General features: G+C 42.7%; 1 protein-coding gene across 2 annotated transcripts in view; it reads left to right on the top strand.

The window, feature by feature from the left end:
* The window catches only part of SGMS2 (sphingomyelin synthase 2), a 49,406-nt gene extending 23,679 nt beyond the window's left edge, over positions 1-25,727 (top strand). For both annotated transcript variants that reach the window (XM_040418389.1, XM_040418388.1), the window contains 5 exons: positions 6,489-6,989; positions 9,040-9,157; positions 11,773-11,926; positions 20,850-21,016; positions 24,930-25,727. In XM_040418389.1, the coding sequence (XP_040274323.1) occupies positions 6,532-6,989; positions 9,040-9,157; positions 11,773-11,926; positions 20,850-21,016; positions 24,930-25,133 (1,101 nt within the window). In that variant the 5' untranslated portion in view covers positions 6,489-6,531 and the 3' untranslated portion in view covers positions 25,134-25,727. The remainder of the gene's footprint in view (positions 1-6,488; positions 6,990-9,039; positions 9,158-11,772; positions 11,927-20,849; positions 21,017-24,929) is intronic.
* The last annotated feature ends 278 nt before the right edge of the window (positions 25,728-26,005 follow it).

Here is a 26,005-nt window from a genome sequence, read left to right as displayed (position 1 = left end):
AATTAGGAGGCAAAAAAATATTGATGTTAAAGGGTTTCTGTCACCAGATTTAACCCTATTAAGCTCGCTGACATTAGCGATGTGCTAATGTCAGCTAAACTTAACTAGCCTATTCCTACTTTTATCTATGCCCCTGTTATGCCAGAAATCTAACTTTTATAATATGCTAATTATCCTCTAGGAGCGGGGGGGGGGGGGGGGTTGTTCCTGCTCCTAGAGCAGTGGTTCTCAAACTTTCTAAAGCCGTGACCCCTTAAGGCTACTTTCACACTAGCGTTCTGCTGTCCGCTCGTGAGCTCCGTTTGAAGGGGCTCACGAGCGGAGCAGAACGCTTCCGTCCAGCCCTGATGCAGTCTGAATGGATGCGGATCCGCTCAGACTGCATCAGTCTGGCGGCGTTCAGCCTCCGCTCCGCTCGCCTCCGCACGGCCAGGCGGACAGCTGAACGCTGCTTGCAGCGTTCGGGTGTCCGCCTGGCCGTGCGGAGGCGTGCGGATCCGTCCAGACTTACAATGTAAGTCAATGGGAACGGATCTGCTTGAAGATGACACCATATGGCTCAATCTTCAAGCGGATCCGTCCCCCATTGACTTTACATTGAAAGTCTGAACGGATCCGCTCAGGCTACTTTCGCACTTAGAAATTTTTCTAAGTTATTAATGCAGACGGATCCGTACTGAACGGAGCCTCCGTCTGCATTAATATGATCGGATCCGTTCAGAACGGATCCGATCAAGCGCAAGTGTGAAAGTAGCCTAATACAGTTCCTCATGTTGTGGTGACCCCCAACCATTACATTTTTTTCCTTGCTACGTCATAACTAATTTTGCTACTGTTATGATGACCCACCAAAAACACCCACAGACACCAATACACCAAATGTTAATTCAAATACACAAGTATTCATTCATAACCACAGAATTTTAGCATAGATACAAAATATTTGTAAACCAAATAACCTTAAAATAAATAATAAACAAAAAATACCCCCTAAAAAATAAATCAGTGGTGCGCACAGTACCCCTCAAATAAATAACTCAGTGGTGCTCACAGTACCCCCCCCTCCAAAAAAATAAAAATAAATCAGTGGTGCTCAGGGTACCCCTCAAATAAATAAATCAGTGGTGCTTCAAGTCCCCCCAAATAAATAAATCAGAAGTGCTCAGGGTCCCCCAAATAAATAAATCAGCGGTGCTTCAGGTCCCCCCCCAAATAAATAAATCAATGGTGCTCAGGGTCCCCCAAATAAATAAATCAGCGGTGCTTCATGTCCCCCCAAATAAATTAAGCCTTGCTCAGCCAAATAATTAAAATAAAATTAGCCAGGCTCAGCCAGGCTCTATTAAATCATTGGTGGCAGTGGTGCTCAGCGGCGGTGTCATTAACGAAAAAACTCGGACCTCAGCAGACAGGACTTACCCGTCCAGACGTCAGGCTCCTTCAAGCACAGGCAGTGATAGGACATCACTTCCTGTGCGCGAGGATAAGGGGCCGCTGCCGTTGTGCGGGCGACCCACAATAGGAAGCCTCAGGCGACCCCCCGGAAAGGCCCGATCAACCCCCAAAGGGGTCGCGACCCCTAGGTTGAGAACCGCTGTCCTAGAGGCTCCGTTCTCCCACCTTTGTCGCCTCCCTCCAAGTCCTGATTGACAGGGCCAGGCAGCGCTCGCATCTGTCTGCCAGCCCTGTGCTCTGCTGAAATCTTGCGCCGTTCAGCATTCGGTGCAGGCGCGGTGAGGGAAAGACGCTCGCATGCTGCCAGCTTCCTCACCCGACCTACTGGACGGCGTGAGATTTCAGCAGAGCACAGGGCTAGCAGACAGATGTGAGCGCTGCCTGGCCCTGTCAATCAGGACTTGGAGGGAGGCGACAAAGGTGGGAGAACGGAGCCTCTAGGAGCAGGAACAACACCCACCCCCCCCCCCCCCCCCACCCCCTGCTCCTAGAGGCTAATTAGCATATTATAAAAGTTAGATTTCTGGTGTAAGGGGGGCATAGATAAAAGTAGGAATAGGCTACTTAGGTTTAGCTGATATTAGCACATCGCTAATGTCAGCTAGTTTAGGGTGACAGAATCTGGTGACAGAATCCCTTTAAGTTATGTAAACCTAACTTTCTGCCACCTTCTAATGTGGGTATCATGCTAATGTGCTAAAACCTCTTCCCCTGCACTCATCACTAATACAGAGGGGGGTTCTTATGGACTTTAATAGGAAGACTTGGAGATACAAAAAATAAAGTGGTATGATGTCCACAAAAACGCCAGGCACCTTCATACATGCAATCTACGGGGGGCCCAATACGTGGATTTTGAGAGAGAGAGAGAGAGAGTCTGTCTTTCTCAACAGGATGCAGATAAGGCAGCATAATCCTGTAATCTTTTATTGAGTCCCAATGGTAAGGAAGGGAGCATCCTTTAAGATATTACTGTGATTTGTTTCTATGTGATGAGACAACTGTAGGTCATAGGATACCAGTATTACTCCTATGAGACTGACCTGGGCTAGGAGCAGACATCAGGGAGTAGTGCCTGGATTTGGTTGTTATAGTCACCATAAAATTATACCTAATTATATAAAGGTTTATCCAGCGCATTGTGGAAAAACTGATATGTCTGATGTGTTATTTTCAACAGGACTGTACTTGGTGCAGATGTCAGTGGAGGTTGTGTAAGGTTCCATAAGAGAACATAGCTCATCACATATCTGTTAAGACACCAGCTAGGATCAGGACTGGTACTTCTGCACCTCTTCTCCAATCTAAAGGCTCATGCACACAAATGTATTTTTGGTCCGAATCCGATCTGCATTTTTTGCGGGTCTGATGCGGACCCATTCACCCCGCAGAACAATAGAACATGTCCTATTCTTGTCTGTTTTATGGACAAGGATAGAACAGTTCTATAGATGCAAAATGCAAAACGCACAGTATCTGTGTTTTGCAGATCTGCAATTTGCAACGCGTGGATGAGCCCTCAAAGACTAGATAAGTCTTGGGAAGGTTTATGAGGTTAGGCAGTGTATCAAGCTCTATCAAATTGTTCTGGTGACTGAATGCCAACAGAGACCCTTACTGAATGTAGAAATAAAGATGAGCAAAACATTCAAAAATTTTATTTGGCTACTTCACCAAATTTTACAAGAAAATTCCCCTCATGACGAATTACTTTGTCACGAAGCACATTTCTTTTGTAAGTAGTGGGTGCAATGACAAGGAACTGCGATTGCGTCGCCCTCAGATACCGCGTTCATACATGATCGTGGCATCTGATAGCAATAATCGGGTGTAAAATAAAAAAAATTAAATCATACTTACCTCATCTATTTGCTCGCGACGAGCCGGCCGCTGATATCTTGATTGAAGGGATTTTGTGCGAGATCTTCAATCAAGATGGCGGCGACCAGCCCGTCGCGAGTAAATGGATGAGGTAAGTATGATATTTTTTTGTTTTTTTTGTTTTGTTTTTTACACTATTTCAGGGAAAATTTATTTGCTACCATGAAGCACAAGGAAATTAGATTTTGCAGCTAATTGAATTTTCCCTGAAATTTGGATCGAATTCCACTTCAATTCGCTCAACACTAGTAGAAAGGGTCCATTGTAATTCCAGTTTGCTCTTCCTATTTGACTGCTCTGCCCGTGGTTGACATATCATAAAAAATAAACATAACACAAAGGGGGCAATTTGTTAAGATGGGGCCTTTTTAAGTCAGTTTTGCTTTGACTTTGATTTGGCGAAAGTATCAAATCACATGATGTTTGTTAGATTTGGTGCATCTTTAAACCTTAAATGGGTGTTCCGGCTGTGACTAGTTATCACCTATCCACAAGATAGGGATTAATTCTTAGATTCGTGGGGTTCCCACATCGTGGACCCCACAACCATCAGACTTAAATTTTAGTAATGCAGACTTGATGATGATGTTTAACAGTCACCTTAAGAATTGTCATTACGATGATGGCCAGCATAAAAGTGTCCATAAAAATCAGACTAAAATTGATCAAATCTGCCTGGGAATAAAATTAAAAAATGATCCTTTTGTTTCCTCAAGAGAGATAAGGTGCCTCTTAGCGTCTTGCTCCCCTCTCTTGATTTTTAGTACATGCATGCTCAGACAAATAGGTGTTGGACCAAAAGCTATTGAATGTGTATTGCTATCTTTAAAGAGGTTTGCTGAGATATTTTAATTGATGACGTATTCTCTGGATAGGTCATCCGTATCTGATTGGTGGGGGTCCGTCACCAATCAGCTGTTTGAGAAGGTACCGACGCTTGCAGTATCGCCGCAGCCTTCTCAACGCTTAGTCTAGGCCATATGACGTCACATTCATTGGTCACAGTGCCTAGGCGCAGCTCAGCCGCATAGAAGTAAGTGGGCCTGAGCTGCGATACCGAGCACAGCCTTTATACAATGGACGGCACTGTGCTCAGTGACCAGAGAGAAGGCTGCGGCACTACTGCGAGCACTGGTGCCTTCTCAAACAGCTGATCGGTGGGGGTCCGACACCCAGTACCAGAAGCGGATGACCGTAGGTCATCAGTTAAAAAAAATCTTGGAAAAGCCCTTTAAATTTAGAGGGCCAACCCTTCTGTGTAAGATCATGGTAGGCCTGCAGGATGGACTGTTCCTCTTGTTGGCTTAGTAGAAGACGCAGACAGCCAATGTGACAATTAATTGCAGGAAAGCAGAAGAGAAAACATGATTTTATTTCTGAACATTGCATGAGGGTAATGTTCCATTAGTATCATTTACTGTTTGCTTTCAAACCCTGGTGGGAAAACATGGAGCCAGACAAAGCATTTGGCCTTCTCTGCTGTGGATAAGGGACTTGCCATTGCTCTGTCTGTGTTGTCTTCTTTATTTCATTGATTTACAGTAAATTTATAAAAACCCATAGAAGGCCATGATCCAGTCTTCAGATATTTGAAGATTGTACAGAGAAGGCTATGCCCCAGGGTATACGTGTAAATAACTATCATCTTCCTGAGAAGTTCTGGTAATTTACATGCCTTTTTGCTCTTTTCATAAACCACCGAAAACCATTATAACGATTTGCTGAAATAGTTCCTGAAGTAGGACAGAAAATGAATACAATAGCTGAAAACCAAAATATATTGACATGTGTTATATTATTATATATGCATTTTTATTGAGCTTTAAATCATCATACAAAAGAATCTATAGGTCATGTACAGTATGTATACACATATTGAAAACCATGATCTCCCCCGACATATAATAGCCAGAAAAACAGCTCAGTATAACATTAAAAAAAATAATAAACAAGAAAACAAACAGAGTAGACCCTCCAAAAAAGGTCAAAATGTTAGTAAATTCACCCCTAATTGATTATTGAGCCAAAATAGCAGATAAATGAACAGGTGGCATTATAAGGTGACATTAAAATATTTCAAAGTATTGCATTTTTGCCACTTTAAGTCCATAGTGTCTGCAAAAATACTGATGGTGAAGCATTGGAAGAGCACTACGCGCCTTCCATTTCTGAACTATTACAATATATCACACATTTTTATCAGTACAGCACATATCCAGGAGAATATCTCCATCCTGAATGAGGATTTGTCTGCCCTACTGTTGAGATTTAGGACCAGCCGAGAGATAATGGGCAGGAAGACAATACCTGCTCTGTATATGAGCCATCTTTCAACAGTTTAGTCCAAACTCATGAGATACTGTCAGAAATGACCAGCTGTCTTTACATACCTGGCAGTATATGAGCAGGTCCTCATGTATGTCAGCGCTGTCATTCTAGGGTCTACGTGGAAAATGTATCAATACCATCAAGCATTTTGGATCTTCAAGGGATCAGTCAGACTTTCACACTGCTTTTTGCTTTCAGAAATCTCCTTGTTGAGTCAAATGACATTGGTTGGCACTTCACAATCTATAGGAGCCGAGTAATAGTGAATGGGATACAAGAAAAATATAGCTCAAGGACATTACCTGGATGCTGAGATGGAAATGGCTGTAGATTTCACTTAACTTAAAAAGGCATAAATGACCCACATTTTAGTGTTTAATGGCTTTACACTATATGGAAAGCTACATTAGCGGTTAGCAATAAAACTCAAAGATGCACAATCCCTTCAAAGTCAATCCATTAACATTGGTGCAACTGTATGGTTGATGTATAGAACTTTGCAGTATTCATCCAGGTATTGATTCTTCCTGAAAATGGTAGAGAGGGCAATGCTTTCTAGGAATAGTGCACAAAATACCAAAACAAGTAGATTGTCTATCCATTACATCTACTGGTGGCTACTATGTACGGTAACTTAATGTTTGACTCTTTAAAGTACATAGAAATAGGACCAAACTTCTCAACCAAACCATTGTAATGTGTTGTGCCCCTGGCCATTTCATTATATGAAATCATCCCATGATCTCTGTGCAAATGTGAATGTGACCTATTCAGGAAAATTTAGGAGATGATTGGGTGTAAATTGTTTCCTTTTCTTGTTCTAGGTGACTTTATATATCTTTTTTTGTTGTCCCGCAACTTGCCCCAATGGATACTATTGAAACGGCAGTCGTTGAAGTACATAAAGAAGCTCCACGCAGCGAGACACTGAATGGCTTCCCAAGATCTGTTTCCTCCAACAGTGAAGATGACGACAAAAATGTTAAGTCTAAAAGTAAAGGTTTACCCAATGGTCTACGAAAAGGAGCAAAAAAGTATCCAGACTATATTCAGATCAGTTTGCCAGAAGACTCTAAAAACAAATATCCTCTAGAATGGTGGAAAACTGGCATTGCATTTGTCTATGCTCTCTTCAATATGGTCCTCACCACGGTGATGATCACAGTTGTCCATGAAAGGGTTCCTCCTAAAGAAGTGAACCCACCATTACCAGACAAGTTCTTTGATTACATTGATCGTGTAAAGTGGGCATTTTCTGTCTCTGAGATAAATGGAATGATACTGGTTGGCATATGGTTTATCCAGTGGCTGTTCCTCAGATATAAGTAAGTATTTTGTATATAAATCACTTACTGTATTTTTCGCCCTATAAGACGCACCTGCCCATAAGACACACCTAGGATTTTGAGGAGGAAAATAAGAAAAAGAAAATATTTTTAACCAAAAGGTGTGCTTTTGGTGGGTTTTGAACTAATGGTGGTCTGTGGGTGGCACTGTTATGGGGGATCTGTGGGTGACACTGTTATGGGGGATCTGTGGGTGACACTGTTATGGGGGATCTGTGGGTGACACTGTTATGGGGATCTCTGGATGGCTCTTATTGGGGTCTTTGGATGGCACATATATAGCATCTTATGCTATGTGTCATCCACAGATCCGCTCCATAACAGTGTCCCTGTAGTGTGAATGACCCCCAATACAGGGGGTGGGGGTCGCATCTGGTTTTATAATGCCAGCGGGGCCCGTGCAGTGACTGTATTCTACTACACGGGCCCCGCTCACACTGTATATAATCGTATCTGTAATTGTAGGCATTGTGAATGTATAAAAATTCTGGGTAATCAGCACCTGTATTACGGTACTTACAAGCGCTCGGTAAGTACCGTAATACAGGGGCTGATTACCCAGAATGCAAATTCTGTGTAAAGGATTCCACAGAATTTGCATTTGCCCAAAGGCTCTCACAAGCCCCAAGCCGGTTATAGTGTTGGCAGAACAAACCACGTGGGACGCCAGGCATCAGGAACGGCAACACAGAAACTTATTGCGGAGGTTGCATGAACTGAGCCAGCGACAGGGAAGAGGTAATTTAGGTGACAGTTTACTGATCGCCACGTGGGACGCCACGGTGATTAGATTTTACTATTAACTATTGAGAGACAGAGCTGGTATATATTGTGACTCATACTTAAGCGCGCTATTGCAACTTACAAGATCGCAATCCACAAAGATCAAAGGATACAACACCAACATATGTATCTAATATGCTGAATTAAGTAGCAGCTTGACCAACATTATCGCATTTGAACTACTTATAAAGGGAACAATACTTTTTTATACAAAACAGCTGACTGTTGGTACAAACTCACATGACCTATTTTTAGATATTTCAAAGGTGATTTAAGATTCTCTACAGTATGATGGAGTAACCATCTATCATCAATATTAGAGGAACTTTAATTGGATGTTCTTCTACAGCTGTATGGGTGATTATATTATCACAGGATCATACATACAGATGTTGACATATAATTGATGATATATGTAATTTCTATTTATGTTATTCTATTTTATGCATACAAGGGGATTTCCTATATGTTTTAATTACTATAAAATTCTTATTTTTTATTGTGTTTTTCAATAAATACTTTGTATAAATTTTCTGAATGAACTTAATAAATAAATATATATATATATATATATATATATATATATATATATATATATATATATATATTTTGTGGGGTTTTGCTCTGGTAGATAGGGTAAGCGGGCGCAGTACAGAGGCAAAATACAAGTTCTTAACTCAAAACGTCAGTGTTTATTAACACTTGAGGCAATTGCACAAAACGGCACGTAACTTTGCAGTCTTGGTGTTAATTCACACACAATGGAAAGTTCATATAACACAAGTCACCTTGCTGGCAGTTCTGCCTCCAGTAGTCCACAGTAGGCTTTAGGGTGCCTGTTTCCCTAGCGTGCAGCTCTCAGCCCTCCAGCACGGCACAAAGCCTCAGATCCCAAAAAAGAGACCTCTCTGCGGAGCCCAGCTGCCTATTTAAGGACAGCCAGGTGCTGCCAAAACCCAGACCGGCACTTAAACTCCGGTCCTGTATTTGACCTCACCTGGCTGGAAACCAGCCCAGCCGCACATGCTGGGAGGAAAATACCTGCCTTGCCAGACACAACCCCTCACTGTGTCTGCCACTGCCAGACACAGCCCCTTATTAAATGATACAGGTGGAGTAGCTCAGATATCTATTTCTCTGTCCATCATATCGTCATCAAGCATTTCTAGATAAATATGCTCGCTTCCCATTAAACATGTCGTAATCTGGATATTGCAGCTCTTAAGTCTTTCTCTTCTGTTTACAGATCGATTGTGGGCCGCAGGTACTTTTTTATTATTGGGACTTTGTACTTGTACAGATGTATTACAATGTATGTTACAACCCTCCCTGTGCCCGGAATGCACTTCCAGTGTGCCCCAAAGGTAAGGGTTTACACAGTTCTAGAGGGCTTTTTTTTTTACTCCAAATGTTCTTTGGTTTTGTTGCCTCATGCACATAACTGTATTATAGCTTTGTACAATCTCAGAGTTGTATGAACCTGTAATAGAGCACCCATAGACCTTTTATGGGGCTTACAGTACCTATGTATGCCTCCGATTTCTCATCTAGAAGCATTGCTTTCAGTGTTGAATAACCCTGCAAGGAGGTGCCATATAGAGAAACATAATTGCCACATAATGTGCCTATAGTTCTAGAGTTTAGAACCCAAAGGACTCTGTGTGCCTGCTGCACAGCCCTCCTGTATACTGCTCTTCTGTGTTCCTAAGGGCTCATGCCCATGAGTGTAAGGACCCATTGTGGACCTTAAATATCGGTCCACAGTGCACGGGCACTGGCCATGTGCACTCTGTTTGCAGATGCAGACCCATTGACTTGAATATACGGCCAAAGGTAGGACATGTTCTATCTTTTTGCGGTGCAGAGGCACTGACCTGAAAGCCCACGGAGGCACTTCTGATCCGTGCCTCCGCTCCGCAAAAGATAGGTGAAGTCGTATGTTGCGGATCGCAGACCCATTCAAGTCAGCGGGTCCGCATCCGCACCACAGAATGCACACAGTCAGTGCCTGTATATTGCGGACCATCCGTTTACGGGCTACATTATGGGCACTGAGCCATTACGCCTGGCATGAGCCATAAGGCTTAGAGATAATGATCTGGGTCTTAAATCCTCATCTACCTCATTCCACCACCTGCAATACTGGTCAGGCAAACAGGGCTGGAGAACTTTTCTTTTTGCTTAGTCTTTAAAAGTGTGATACATTCAACATGAAAGGGTTTTATGGAAGCAGGCATGATGTGTAAAGATATATTGGGCTATTTGTCTTTTTAGAAATGCTTGTTATTTTTTGCCATTGTATTTTCTTTAGTGGTTTTGCAGTACTAGAGCTTATTCAGGTGAGACTACTTGCTTGCTAAGTGCCCATCGGCTCAGTTGGTGCGCTTCACTAATCCTGGCAGTGTCCATCCATCTCTGATCAGTGGTTGCCAGGGTCTGGTATATAGACACGTCATTTGGTGTGTAGATGAAACAGTAATACTATGAAGGATCATGTCCTATTATGACACCATAGACTGGGATATCTGAAATCCCTTTTAATATCTTTATTTGTGCAGTTTCTTGAGCTGAGGAAGTTTTTGATTTTTACTCTCTTATTTTCCAAAATTGTAGCCAAAACAGCAACATATGACCACAACACATTAATTCCTCCTTTAAAGCGACTGACCAGGATTAAAAAGACATGGCTGTTTTGTTAAAAAAAACAGCACCTCCCCTGTCTAAAGGACGTGTATGAGCTCAACTACATTCACTTAAAAGTAAAGGCTGGACACATTCTAAGGGGCAGATATCCACTGTGGTCAGATTTTCTGTTGGCACCTTTTGGCTATCTTTTTGGGTTGTCTTCTTTAAATATCTGTAAATTTATGTTGTAGACCCTGGATGGCCTAGCTTGCTGCTATACTATTTTTATCCATCCCTGACCTAAATCTACCATTGTTCTGCTCAGCCCTGCTTTCTATATACAAACTGAAAAGATTAGCGTGGTATTAGCAGGAGGTGCTCAAACCCACATGCAGTCGTGCATATATATATAGGGGAGCAAATCCTGCACTTGTGGCCCATTGCTAATGGCGATCCCCAGCAAAAATGCATACGGTGGAGGATGCCCGCAGCGAACCACAAGTACCACAATAGACATCCTTCACAAGGTAGCAATTGTGTGGATGTAATAATCAATATAACAAAATAATAGAAAAGACAGGTGCACGCTGCAGTCTTACTAAACCCTCAAACTGATTTTAAAATTGAGAGATTAGCCAACATGTCCTACGGTGTAGGAAATGTCTGAGCCCGAGCACCGCGCCAAGGTTTCTCAAGTAGCCCAGGACCTAACACTCTCCTAACTGAGCCGTATGGGCAATACCAGGAGCCAGTGGGCAAATTACAGGAGCATGAGGCCGACTCACAAACAGCTCACCAGTTACCTCCAGCATGTAACCATGCTTGCAATGGGAGGAGGGAGGAGTCTGCGAGTCCCACTCAAGACTGGCTGATATGGCCCAGGCCTCACAGGTGCATCTAAATGTGACCTGTAGATGGAAAGCAGGCACATTTAAATTGGAGTTTATACACCTCCAGGAATCTCTATAAGCCCTGCTTTCTCCTACCTGAAGGATGATGTTGGTAGATAACAATGTTTTGAATATGAAAAAGGACTACTCGGGTTGGAATGAGGAGGCTATGATAATCACTTGTCTGCATTCAAGGTTATACAACATTTCCCAGTACCCAGAAACAAAACCACCAGCTAAACATTGTATTCAGAGTCTGAATAGTATTATAGTAATGTATTGACTTGCTTGTTCATCTTGTCATACTATTGCTGATGGCGGGCTCCTTTTGCATGGGCCACCCTGTGTAATAGGTACACTAATGCTGTTGGCAACTGTTTGCTCTCCTCTCATGCATTGTGCTGAGCACTCTTTACTTATGGTGTGGATTCTTTTTTATGTTTCTTTTTTTTTTTCTATTTCAGTTAAATGGAGATTCATATGCCAAAGCACAAAGGATCCTACGACTAATAACAGGAGGTGGACTGACAATAACCGGATCTCACATCTTATGTGGAGACTTTTTGTATAGTGGTCACACGGTGATTCTCACACTCACCTACCTATTCATCAAAGAATGTAAGTTGACACTTTTTTTTTTACCAGTAAAGTTTTTCCACTGTGTGAGAGGTCCTTTAGCACCTTGAAGCCACTTGCTACTGTCACTGACGTCTTGGAGTCCCATTACCTCTATCTAGGAACCTGAACAGCAAGTATTACTTGTTGATGATTGTCCTTCTTCCCAGGTCATCTGCTGACTTGGGTTAAAATGTATTGGTCAGTTGGGAATTGGATATCTGATATGGACTTTTCAAGATTTTTTTTTTAGCATCTATTAGCAGTCAACCCTTTCAGTTTCATATATGTTATGTCCGAAAAAGTTTTACCCTTTCTAGATGAGCTTTATCATTAAAAACATCTTAAAAGGGATTCTGTCACATACTAATATAACTACCAGCAATGGCCATCAGAACGTTGTAAAAGTATTATAACCATAACCTTATGTTATCTGGGTGTTTATTCCATGTCCGAGAAAAGCACTTTTATTCCTGTGAAAAACGGCGCCCAGCTGGGTGGGCTTTCCTTTACAAAATGCCCAAGCCCACCTCCTTTCACTGCTGTCTGCTCCTCCTCTAACCACCCAAGGTTTTCTTTCATCTCCCCTGACTTCACAACGATGCAACTTAAAATCTCATGCATGTGTCCTGTGCTGCACTTCCAGTGCCTGCACAGTACATTTCCTTTTGTGGGCCACTACCTCAGTGATATGATTACACCGATCTTCACAAATGTAGGCTCCAACGCCTGCGCAGTGCAGAGTGTTAAACCCCTCTCATCAGATATTGATGGTCTATCTTGAGGTTAAAGGGGTTATCCAACCCCTATAATGCCCCCCAAAATGCCTAGGCACCTTACACTAGTTATACTTGCCCTGCTCCCCAGCATCCACGTGGCTCCTGATACCAGCACAGCCGCCGCTGCATCTCTCCGTTGCGCAGATCAAAACATCCAGCGATGGGGAGGGGGGGCAGCCAGTAGTAGGCCGCGAGGGGAACGAGCCTCCCTATCGTCACTTGCGATGCTAGGGAGGCTCGTTTCCATCGCGGCCTGTTATTGGCTGTCCTCCCTCCCCATCGCTGGATGTTTTGATCTGTGCAACGAGGAGATGCAGCGGTGGCCATGCGGGCTTCAGGAGTGATGGCGGTGCCGGGGAGCGGGGTAAGTATAACCAATAGGAGGGGCCTGGTCATTTTGGGAGGCTATTATAGGGGTGGGATAACCCCTTTAAGTCGTCAATATAACAATCTCGGACAACCCCCATAAAGGTGTTGCCTGGTTCAGCAAATGGCCCTTATCATGTAGACAAAGTTAATACAAGGCACTAATGTATTGATATTAACAATTTTGCTTCCTTTGCTGGCTTGATTAATTTTTCCATCACATCATACACTGCTCGTTTCCAGGGGTTATGTCCACCCTGCAGTCCAGCAGCGGTGGCCGTGCTTGCACACTATAGGAAAAGGCAACAACCTCTATAAGGTCGGGACCTTGGGGGCGTGCATAGGCCATCACTTTTTCCTATAGTGTGCAAGCATGGCCACCGCTGCTGGATTGCAGGGTAGTCATGACTCCTGGATACCAGAAGTGAGAAAACCCCTTTAAGCTTAGACGGAGTAAAAATAGACCAAGCAGTCAGAGGACGTGCCAAATTTATCACAGTGGCTTGCACTGTGTTATAGATTTGGTGCATCTTGCTATACATGTTAAAGACCTTTCATTATGCCTTGGCAAGTTTACACCAGATTTTGGAACAATTTTGGTGCACATTGGTGGTTTAAGCTATGCCTCCTTTATCACACCACCTTTTCTCCACAATGAAACACAACTTTTCCAAAGCACATAATAAAACTGGCACAAGGCAAGCAGGTCAACTTTTTGACACTAAATGGGACTGAATTTTGGCCTGTTTAGCTTAGTGAATCTCTCCAATATGTCCATTTCGGGACAGCAGGCATGGAAAACAGAACATCAATTGTCATTGAGCTGGCTTGGTGGGTATATAAGGTTTGCGATAGGCTGTCTGCACACATATCCCTCATTGTTGTTATGGGTAAAAGGGGCGATTTATCAATGTTGCAAAAAGGGATGATTATTGGCTTTCGGGCAGTATTTCTGAAACTGTTTCTGAACTGTTGACGTGCTGCTGTGGGGAAAGTGTATCGTGAGTGGACTAATAGCACCATTGCGAATAAGCGATGGGGAAACTGTGCAGCACCATGTGCCATTGATGTGGCAGGTGAACGTCTCCTATCAAGGTGCGCAAGGGCAGACCACTGCCAACTCCATGCCAAAATGAACCAGAAGGTTACCAGTGTGTCTAAAACAACAGTTTGGTGAACCCTACTGAGTGTGAGGCCACTGCGCCTCTGCAAACGAAGTTGCATTAGCAGAAGAGGCAGTATTGAAAAGGGTTGCCTTCTCTGATGAGTGACGTCTTCTGCTTCATTGAATGGAAGGATGTTGGCATGTCAGGTGAGAAACATCAGATAGCAAACTATTGCTGGAAGAACACAAGCTGGTGGTGGCAGTGTTATGGTCTGGGGAATGTTTTCGTGGCATTTTCTGGGCCCACTCATCCATGAGGAAGACACTTTCAACTGATTTGGAGATGAATCCATCCTTGCAGATCATATACACCTATACATGCTTATTGACTTCCCTGGGGCAGATGGGATCTTCCAGAAAGACAATGCAACAGGTCACACAGCTAGAAATTGGTTGTAAGAGCGTGAACAACACTTCTAAGGCCTCTCGCACACGAACTTTAATGGGTCCGCGATCCGGCCGTTCCACAAAAAGATAGGACATGTTCTATCTTTTTACGAAACGGAAGTACGGGACGAAACCCCACGGAAGCACTCCATAGTGCTTCCGTAGGGTTCCGTTCCGTGCTTCCGGTCCTGCATTATTCCGCATCTCCAGATTTGCAGACCCATTGATGTGAATGGGTCTGCATCTGTGATGTGGAATGCACACGGAACGGTGCCTGTGTATTGCAGATCTGCAAATGCGGTCCGCAATACGGCCACGGAGCGCACACGTTCGTGCGCAATAAGCCTAAGCACTACCCTGGCCACCTAATTCCCCAAACTTGAACCCAATAGAGCATCTTTGAGACCACTTTGATCTTCAAGTCCACTATGGATCCTACCCTACGTACCCTCCAGCAGCTCTGGAATGCTCTCCAGATACCTGTGACAAACTACCAGGACCTTATTTAGTCGCTCCCAGCCCGTCTAGCTGCTACCTGTGCTGCACATGGCGCTTACTCTGTATATTAGCTGGGGGTCATAATAATGTGACTCATCTGTGTACATTGTAGTTCAGCAGTGCGTTCACTGTTGTTGTGCCCCATCTGTGCCAGGTGTAATAGCTGAATTGTGGTGCGCCCATTAGTCCATGCCCTTTCTTGAAGTAGTGCTAATGATTATGGGGCTGTAGACATCACGGGAATGATTGGATCTGATTCCTTTCAGAATGCTATTTCTAAAAACCAGAACACCATTTATGCCGCCGCATCCTGTACCATTAGATGAATATTCACTTGCAAGCCAAGGCTCTTATCACTGCTATGAAATTCAGGATGTAAAATGATCGAATGATTTCTTTTTATAGACGCATGTGCTCTAGAAGATGGAGTGGTCTCAGAATTACAATATTTTGTGCCTCAAGGTGTAAATTTCAGTATCTTTTTTTTCTTATTCTTTATTTATTTTTTTATAATTTTTTTTTTTTTTTTAAAGGAACTGCTTAAAACTACATGGTGTGCAGAATTAGGAGTCTAGCAGTTTTTGCCTGGTTCTGTATTTGGAGAGTGGAGTGTAATGAATTGTATGTTTTAGTAAGTAATTGTATTGCTCTTAATATAACAATTCTGATGCAGCTTTTCTTAGACCTCTGCATTGTGCGGTTCCTTTGTTTGTGAATAAATTAACAACTGGGTGTTACAGTGCCATCGTGCCGACATTGCCAGACTAAGTGGAGTCCCACCACTTTGGCAAGGGAAATGGTAATACCCAGTTTTCAATTTATTTCTAAATTTCTAGGAGTAATAACAGAGGAATGTCACAATACGGCATTATAAGTAAAGATGCTCCAGAACCATTATTTCCTGGCGAATACAGTCATTCACTAAAACAGGCAATGTCAGGAATGGTGACGGATCGTGATTTTAATTGATGCAGATTTAGATCCAGAATGGTTGACATGTTCATGACTTTCATGTATCTCATGAACTAAAGTTTTAGGTGCAGAGCCACCAAATACTGTGCATCTTCCTTGATAATAGATCTCCCACGCTTTTATTTAAACTATTTTAACATATTCTTATTTTGAGGCATTTTTATTGACCTACATCACCAATGAGATTTAAGTCTCAGCTTTTTGCAAGAACATGCCACATATACTTTTGCAATATATGTGATGCAGTAGGCCAAGTGAATATAAGAGCCTGTGAGGGACATTTATCAAGATTGGCATTCCCATAGACCAATCTTAATCCCTCTTAATGCCTCTTAATAAATTAGGTGCATCTCTGGCAGTCCGTGCACCAGAAACTGAAGTCCATACCAGCTAGGGGCTGGCACAGACTTCACCAACCCCCCTCCCGCTAAGCCCAACCCCCTATTAAGTCAGGAATTACTGTGCACATATGGCGTCAATTGTGCAAAATTTTCAAACGTTTTCGCATTTTTACATCACTCACTCCAGTGGATATGGTTAGCTATGTTAATGAGTTTCACTCCAGATTTATAACTGGGGCTTCATTTGGGCCGGAGTAACGTTTTTAGACAAAAGGGTTTAAATAGGCACCAACTTTTCAAACAACCTGAACAAATCTATAAATCACTTAGGGTGGATGAAAATTTTTAATCTAACAAAACTTCTGAAATCTCTGCCACTTGGGGTCTCTCTTCTAGTAATTTTGCTCTCCAATCACTGTTAATAGGTGAATCCTGTCCTTAGCAGCAAAGAGAGAGCTAGACAGACTGAAGGAGGTGGGTCAGTGTGCTTCTGAGCTCAGTGCAGAGGCCCCTACACCATCTAGGGCTCAGCGCTTGAACACTGCAGAATGCACAGCATCTCAGACTGCTGTTTTCTGTGTATAGATAGCCACATCTTCCCTCCAGTACATAGTAAGTGCATTTATTACTCCAGTCATAATGGAATTAATTTATGAAGTGCTTGAGTGCCTCTGCATGTGTTGGTTTTAGCATGTTTATTAGTCAGCCTCCTTCACTGGACAGACTCTGCATCAGTTTACATAGTCCTTGCCCATCTGTGGTTTAATCAATGTGTCCTTGTGTTGTCGACCTTTCCCCTCATAAACTGTCTTCTGTGACCTACAATTATTTTTCCCCGTCTCCGTTGTCATGATCATGTGTATTCTGAGCCCTAGATCTGTGTGCTGTGAGCAGAAGCTGTCTTTTGCACACCATGGCTGCTAAGGATAAGGGCACGGATTAAGATAGAGCACACTGGCGATTGGCCTAGAACAGGGATCAGCAATCCCTGGCACTCCAGCTGTTCTGAAACTACAATTCCCAGAATTCTCCTTTCACTTTTATGGGAGTTACAAGAACCGCCAAGTCAGTTTGCATTCTGGGAGTTGTAGTTTCACAGCTGCTGGAGTGTCAAAGGGTGCTGATCCCTGGCCTAGAAGTATGGGAAAGGAAGTCTAGACCAGTATAGTACTGGCAGACCGCCTGTATCATGATATGTCTTGAGGAGAACTGCTGGATGCAGGAGCAGCACACTAGGGTGGCTAGAACTCAATATAAGAAGACCAGAGCATTGGGTAGGCTGGAATGGATCCTCACTATGTCTCCAGCAAAAGCAGAAGTTAATACATGAGAAGCTCTAATAGGTTATCTCCTTTTATGATTTATTACTGATTTTGGCTTCAAAAACTGCATCAAATTATCTACACGTGGCCATACCAGGGGAGTAGAGGTAGCAGTTGCTACCGGGCCCAGGACCCGGAGGGGGCCCAAAGACCCTTATACCACATAAGACACAGGTATTATAGAAAGTGCATGCTGGTCAAGTTATACCTCTGGCTGGAGGGAAGGGGTTAGTCAAGAATTTAGCTTTGGGGGGTTTCAATTTCTGCTTTAGGCAGCACAAAAGCAATGTGCTTTTCTGACCACTAACCACTGAGGGAAGGGGGGCCAAAGCTGAACTCTTGCACCAGGGCCCATAAGCCTTTAACTACGCCCCTGGACCATACCGTTGAGGTACAATTACTTGAGATATTTTTGAATATGTGGTTGAAACTGCACCAAAAACTGCATGCAGTTAACATTTTGATGCAGTTTTGAGTGTTTTTTTCTTGCAGTTCGAGAGAGAAGTAACTGAAAATACATTCAGAAACCACAGCAGCAAAAAATGCATCCAAAACCACAATCAGGTGTTAAAAAACATGCGTGTCAGAAAAGTCTCATGCAAATGGATCCTTAATCCTGCAAAGGGGTAGCTAGACCAGTTCTGCAGCGTAAGGATCCTGTAAGGAACCGTATATTCTAGATCCGAGCTTCCCGGACCTGACAATTATGGCTTACTCCTGTTAAACCTGCGTTTTGAGTGAAGGTGCGTCCTAATGTAATGATTTCCAGTGTGTAAAGCTTGTGTGCGACTACAAGAGGATTAGGGAGCCTGATTGTCTCTGAAGGAACGTTTTATTACAGGCTGTAAAGTATAGATGAAAATCATTTGCAAACAGTAATGCATGAAAATGATTACCTTTTAGAGCACACGTATAGAAACCCTTCACTCAGTTCAGGTATCACTTTAAATTTAGGTAAAGAGCAGGCCCGCCCGTGTACTTGGCAGTGTCCCTGCAACTGACCAACTTGGAAAACTGAGTCTTGTGATATTACATCATCATGACTGTACTAGCACTTGGCATAAGATCTGGACACTTACCAAGCTCCTTGAAGAACCTTAAGATTTATTTTTATAACTGTTTATTTATTGAGACAGTTTTAACAGTGAATATCGAGAGAGAAATAGAAGGTTTATTCTGCAAAAAGTTTTGAGAAATACTATAGTACAACAAGTGGGTAATGGTCTAAAGATTAGATATGCATATAGTTTCTGATCAGCAAGTTTGTATCTTCAGCAAAGAATACTCTAGCGGAAATTTTAAAGGGTTGTGCCATTAATATAAATGTATCCCGTCCAACAGATATCACTGCTTTATCACTTCCCCAAATACCACCATTTATCAGAATTGCCTTATTCTTTTTCTTCTTCTTATTTATTTTATTTATTTTTTCTTATTCGGCTCCATTAAGACATCCGCACTAATTATACAATTATGCGGAACGGGTGCAGACCCATTCATTTTCAATGGGGATGGAAAAGATGTGGACAGCACACAGTGTGCTGTCCGCATCTGCATTTGTGGTCCGCGGCCCCGAACTTCCGGTCCACGGGTCCGCAAAAAAATAGAACATTTGCTGTTGGTTACGTCCTGCATTGGAGCCTTGTAATGTAGGACATAGGAAGCATCATTTGGTAAGAACAAGTGGTGTAGTGTCACATAATCTGCTGATGTCAGGACACATCTCACTGTCCTAAGGCATGATGGGGAAGCAGACACATGACAGACCAGGAAGTAGCATTCAAGCATGGGGGGTAAGAGAAAACTGCAAATGAGGCGAATTTGGAAAAAACAAAAGCAAACTATGGGAGCTACAGTAATTGAAAATACACTTTAGAGTGAAAAGTAGTTTATGGCACAAACCCTTTAAGAGTATATAATGGATAAAATAGAAGGGGAGACAAAGGACAAAAAGGAAAGAGGGGGGTAAGAATGGAAGGTACCCTGGTAGTAATAGTAGTAAAACAGGAGGGTAAAAGCCCCGTTACATTGGCGGATTATCGGGTGATTGGTGGCACCTTTTACACAGGGCAGCATATCCTTGTTACACAGGCCCAGAAAGGATTATTTTTGGTGCTGCATCAATAATGCTTTCACTTTATCAACAAGTGTTTCTTCATTCATTTGGTGATCGGTGGCACCTTAACACGGGGCAGTCATCGTTCATCAGGTCAAAGCATTGTTAGTGCAGCACCCAAAATCATGCATCACTTCTGAGCAGAGTATCGTCCTGTGTAAGCAAGTCTCTGCTGCCCAAAACCAGTGAATATGGGGCCAAGCAACTGCAGTAGCAGATAATTGCAACTCTCATCATCGCTGATGCAATTTATTCCCGATAATTGCCTGCGCATCGGCCTGTGGGGAGATGTATTAAGGCTGGGACTTTCTGAGCCAATCTTCATATCCCCTGCGCTGCTGGAGAATGCTTCTAATTTATCATGAGGCGCAGGTCCATGGTCCTAAACAGCTCAGACCTGCCGTCGATATTTGGCTTCATTTACGCAAGAAAACTGGCATATATGAAAATAAATTTGTCACGGGGGTCTTCTCGTCCCATTTCAGAAATGTGGTGAGGGCAGCGTAAAACCCCCCACTTGCGAACATTTTTTTCAAAAGTCACGTATAAAAATTTGAAAACATGCAGTTTTTGACTTTTTAATGCCACTTTTCTGACGCAAACTAAATGACAAATCTCCCCCCATGTGTTTTATAAATCAACCAAAAATTTGGATTGTGAGACAGCTAGTTGTTGTTAAGGTTACAGCCACAAGTTCTAGTTTTCTGATGCACTTATGGGGAGCCAAAATCAGGAGTGGATTATGAAAGGAGAGAAAATATAAAGGACAGTTTTGGCTTCCAAAACTGCATCAGGAAACCTGACTGTGTGGCTGTACCCTAATGCTATTCACCCAGTAATCGGAAATTTCCAACTCTCCTCGCATACGGTTTCAGCATTTGAAGATAGTGCTGCAGTGTAGATGATTAAACTCTGAATGTGGCACAGCCATGAAGTTGAGGTTGCGGCATAGTGGTTTTCATGGTGATTTTCTTTTGCAGATTCGCCACGTCACTTCTGGTGGTATCACATAGTCTGCTGGCTGCTGAGCGCTTCTGGAGTGATCTGCATTTTAGTTGCACATGAGCACTACACTGTGGATGTAATTGTGGCTTACTTTATAACCACCAGACTCTTCTGGTGGTATCATGCCATGGCTAATGAAAAGGTAAGCAGAATTTTGTCCATTATTTGTTCAGTTTCTCACAATTTTCTAAATCTCTTGTTGCTAATGGTGTATGTTATGCCCTATTTACATGCCATGGTAAAAAATAGTGTGCAATAATGTGATTTTGTTTAAATCCACACTGCCTATGATTGAAAAGGCCACAGGTTAGCTCAGTTGAAAGTTCAGTTGAGCTGATCCATGCTTCTGCATGCCAGTTTTCTTCATAAACCCGAGTTTCTGCCACGGATTACAGTACAATTAATATCCACGATGTGCGGCCCGGCTCCGGAAATGCAGACCCGCACTTCCAGGTCCGCATTTCCGTTCCCGAAAAAAATAGAACATGTCCTATTCTTGTCCGCAATTGCAGACAAGAATAGGCATATTCTATTAGTGCCGGCAAAATGCGTAACGCACATTGCAGCTGTCCGTGTTTTGTGGATCAGGAAAACACGTTACGGACGTGTGAATGGAGCCTTAAACTAATACCTTGTTGAAGCACCTTTTGATTTTATTACAGCACTCAGTCTTTTTGGGTATGAGTCTATCAGCATGGCACATTTTGACTTGGCAAGATTTGCTCACTCTTCTTGCAAAAACACTTCAAATCTGTCAGATTGCGAGGGCATCTCCTGTGCACAGCCCTCTTCAGATCACCCCACAGATTTTCAATCGGATTCAGGTCTAGGCTCTGGCTGGGCCATTCCAAAACTTTAATCTTCTTCTGGTGAAGCCATTCCTTTGTTGATTTGGATGTATGCTTTGAGTCATTGTCATGCTGAAAGATGAAGTTCCTCTTCATGTTCAGCTTTCTAGCAGAAGCCTGAAGGTTTGGTGCCAATATTGACTGGTATTTGGAACCGTTCATAATTCCCTCTAGCTTAACTAAGGCCCCCGTTCCAGCTGAAGAAAAACAGCCCCAAAGCATGATGCTGCCACCACCATGCTTCACTGTGGGTATGGTGTTCTTTTGGTGATGCGCAGTGTTGTTTTTGCGCCAAACATATCTTTTGGAATTATGGCCAAAAAGTTCAACCTTGGTTTCATCAGACCATAACACCTTTTCCCACATGCTTTTGTGAGACTTCAGATGTGTTTTTGCAAAATGTAGCCTGGCTTGGATGTTTTTCTTCGTAAGAAAAGGCTTTCGTCTTGCCACTCTACCCCATAGCCCAGACATATGAAGAATACAGGAGATTGTTGTCACATGTACCACACAGCCAGTACTTGCCAGATATTCCTGCAGCTCTTTTAATGTTGCTGTAGGCCTCTTGGTAGCCTTCCAGACCAGTTTTCTTCTCGTCTTTTCATCAATTTTGGAGGGACGTCCAGTTCTTGGTAATGTCACTGTTGTGCCATATTTTCTCCACTTGATGATGACTGTCTTCACTGTGTTCCATGGTATATCTAATGCCTTCCTTGGAAATTCTTTTGTACCCTTCTCCTGACTGATACCTTTTAACAATGAGATCCCTCTGATGCTTTGGAAGCTCTCTGTGCACCATGGTTTTTGCTGTGGGATGCGACTAAGAAAATTTCAGGAAGGACCAACTAGAGCAGCTGAACTTTATTTGGGGTTAATCAGAGGCACTTTAAAGGGGTTGTCCGGGTTCAGAGCTGGACCTGGACATACCTCCATTTTCAGCCAGGCAGCCCCCCTGACTTGAGCATCGGAGCAGTTCATACTCCGATGCTCTCCTTTGCCCTGCGATAAATTGCGCAGTGCAAAGGCATTTTTAGGAGTTCCGGTGACGTACCTGGGCTCTCCATGGGGCTGCCAGGAAGCCCGGTGATGTCACCGGCACTGATGGGCAGGCTTTAGCGCTGCCATAGCCAGTAAAATGGCTAGGGCAGAGCTAAAGCCCGCCCATCAGAGCCGGTGACGTCACCGAACACACTGCCGGGAGGAAGCTTCCGCCCGGCAGTGTGTTATGATAAACAAAAGAGCCTGTGCCCTGCGTAATCTAGCGCAGGGCAAGGGAGCGCATCAGAGCATGAGATGCTCCGATGCTAGCCTCAGGGAGGCTGCCTGGGTGAAAATACGGATATGTCCGGGTTCAGCTCTGAACCCGGACAACCCCTTTTAAATGATAGCAGGTGTATGCTCCTATTTAACATGATTTTGAATGTGATTGCTTAAGTCTGAAAACAGCTACATCCCCAGTTATAACAGGGTGTGCGCACTTATGCAACCACATTATGTTATTTTTTTTTTTTGTTTTCTTCCCTCCACCTAAAAGATTTTAGTTTGTTTTTCAATTGAGTTGTACAGTTTATAGGTCACATTAAAGGTGGAAAAAGTTCTAAAATGATTGAGCTTTGTCTCATTTTTTTACAGCACAGAAACCTGACGTTTTAACAGGGGTGTGTAGACTTTTTATATTTTAGAGGAGGAAAAAAATAAGAAAAAAAATTTTTGAACCAAAAGCTGTGCTAATTTTTTTTTATAAAACAACTGAATATTTCACACTGTTATGCCTCATTCACACGTTAGTGTTTTGGTCGGTGATTTCCATCAGTGATTGTGATCCCAAACCAGGTGCAGCTCGAAACACAGAACAGGTGCAGATCTTTCCCCTATACCTTATGTCTGTGGAGGCTCACAATCAATGATGAAAATCACTGATCAAAACGATTACGTGTGAATGAGGCTTTATGCGGGAATTTAGTACTGACACACTGTTATGGGGGATCTGTGGCAAACGCACTGTTATGGGGTGATTGGCAGATGATGCACTGTTATGGGAGGATCTATGGTTAACACATTGTTATGTTATGGGACTATACCTCCACTCATCTTTAAGAATGCATTCTGGCACTGCAGTACATGAATACATTCTTAAGGATGAGGGGGCTATTGTCACATTTAATATAATAACTTCCCAATAAACACCAATTACGGTACAGTCCCTCAACAGAGTTAATATTAAATATGACTATAACTCCCTTCATCCTTAAGAATACACCAATGTCACATTTAATATAAAGATTTAGGCCAATAATAGTATAGTTCCTAGACAGTGTTTATATTAAATGTGACTATAACCCCTCATCCTTAAGAATACATCCATTTACTGCAGTACATGGGTGCATTCCTATGGATGAGGGGGGTTATTGTTATTGTCATATTTAATATCCAGGTTGGTCCCTGAGCTCCCCTTCATATCTTGGCTGTCACTCACCCAGGAACTTGAGTTGGAGACAGCACAGCATTCAGGGATAACGGAAGGCCAGTATGAGTCCCTCCCTTCTTCCTTCCTAATAGCAGCGCTCCGCATAGCCAGGAGGGAGCAAGTTGATTGGTAGAGGCGACGGAGCAGCAGTTCCCGCTGGAGCTCACCACCAATCAGCACGACATACAGGGCAGCAGTGCAGAGGAGAAGAAGAATGGCTCTCCTCCTCCTAGGGAACAGAACCCGGCTGCAATTCCCTTTTCAAATGGGGCATTATGGGGGAAGGGCACCTGTAAATGGGGGACATTATGATGGGGCATCCCCCTGGGGGGGCATTATTACAGGGAGCATAATATAGATATATATACACAGATATAATAGATATATATCTGCTGGACAATTACCTCTACATCCTCTCTGAGTTAAGCCAGTACTCTCTGCTCTGCACTGCTGAGGGACAATCACCCCAAAGCATCTGTCTGCAAATGTGGTGCTGGCTTGATTATTATCCAAGTTACGTCTCAAGGCCTGTTTTAAGGGTCGACTGTTGACTTTAAGGATAGCTACCTTACATCTGGTGGCATCAGATCTGGAGGCAGAGATTTCTGAAGAAGTGGGAGTATCATATCATTTATGTTGCTTGTATCGTAGATAAAAAAATAGATGGACATAAATAAGGTATCTCTATATAAGAGGTTTTTTAAAGCAAAATAATTTGGTAACTTTTACCTATGTTTCAGGCAATGAAGACTTCATCCGCAACTAATCTTCTTTCTCGGACTTGGTGGTTTCCAGTTTTTGCCTTCTTTGAGAAGAATGTTCATGGTTGCATTCCATGCAGCTTCTCCTGGCCCATCTCTTGGCCTCCCGGTTGCTTCAAATCTTCATGTAAAACCTATTCCAGGGTTCAGAAGACAGGGGAGGATGTTGAAAAATGCACCTAAACCAATGAAGGGACAAAAACTTAAAAACATTTTTTTTCTTAACCAAAGGAATATCTTCTTGTACAAAGAAGCTGTAACTGTAAATAACAAACTGGACCAAATGTTATATCTTTGATTACAAAGGTGGTTGCACACCAGATACACAAGTATCACTCGCCCTGTCTTTCAACACATTCTTTTACGATTGCACTACATTTTTTGGATCCCCATCAGGTGAAGACTGGCGAAGTCTAAGTATATGTTTGTGAACCCCATTGGGCTGTTTGATAAATTGCTGTTAGAGAATGTGTTTATACTAAAATTGTCAACTCTTTATGGACCTCTGGCCTTTACCGCTTTTCTGTCATTTTTTTTAATTATGTCCTTATGCGATAATTTGGGGGCCTTGTGTAACATTTGCGGGTATTATCTCAAGTAAACACATTTAGGGTAAAAAGGGATAACAACTATTCTGACTTGGGTCCACACAGAATAATTGTACTGTATTGAGTTAAGGATTACCTGAACTACATGAAAAAAAAAAAAAGTCTAAATTGTAAAATTTTTAAAACCTGAATTTGCCACAGCACAAGCAAATGTGTACCATATAGAACAGATGGACTTCTCAGAACTGTCAGTATTTGTAATTAAAGGGAGTGTGTCCATAGGTAAAGAAAATTACATAGTTTAAATCAAGTTTTTATGTTAAATATAGTTTTTTAAAAAATGACATTTTTAATTTTCCCCAAAAAAATCCTGCCGTTTTTGCACTAGGCCTTATAATATGTAGAGAATTCCTGTTCTGTAGAGATCACTTTCAGCAGTCATCTCATCATCACAGGAAGGATTACAATGACAAACAACACCTTCTTATAAGTAAGGCTTGTTGCCTG

This window comes from Bufo bufo, chromosome 2 (assembly GCF_905171765.1).
Source record: "Bufo bufo chromosome 2, aBufBuf1.1, whole genome shotgun sequence".
Lineage (NCBI taxonomy): Eukaryota > Metazoa > Chordata > Amphibia > Anura > Bufonidae > Bufo > Bufo bufo.
This window is presented reverse-complemented; position numbering and strand designations above follow the sequence as displayed.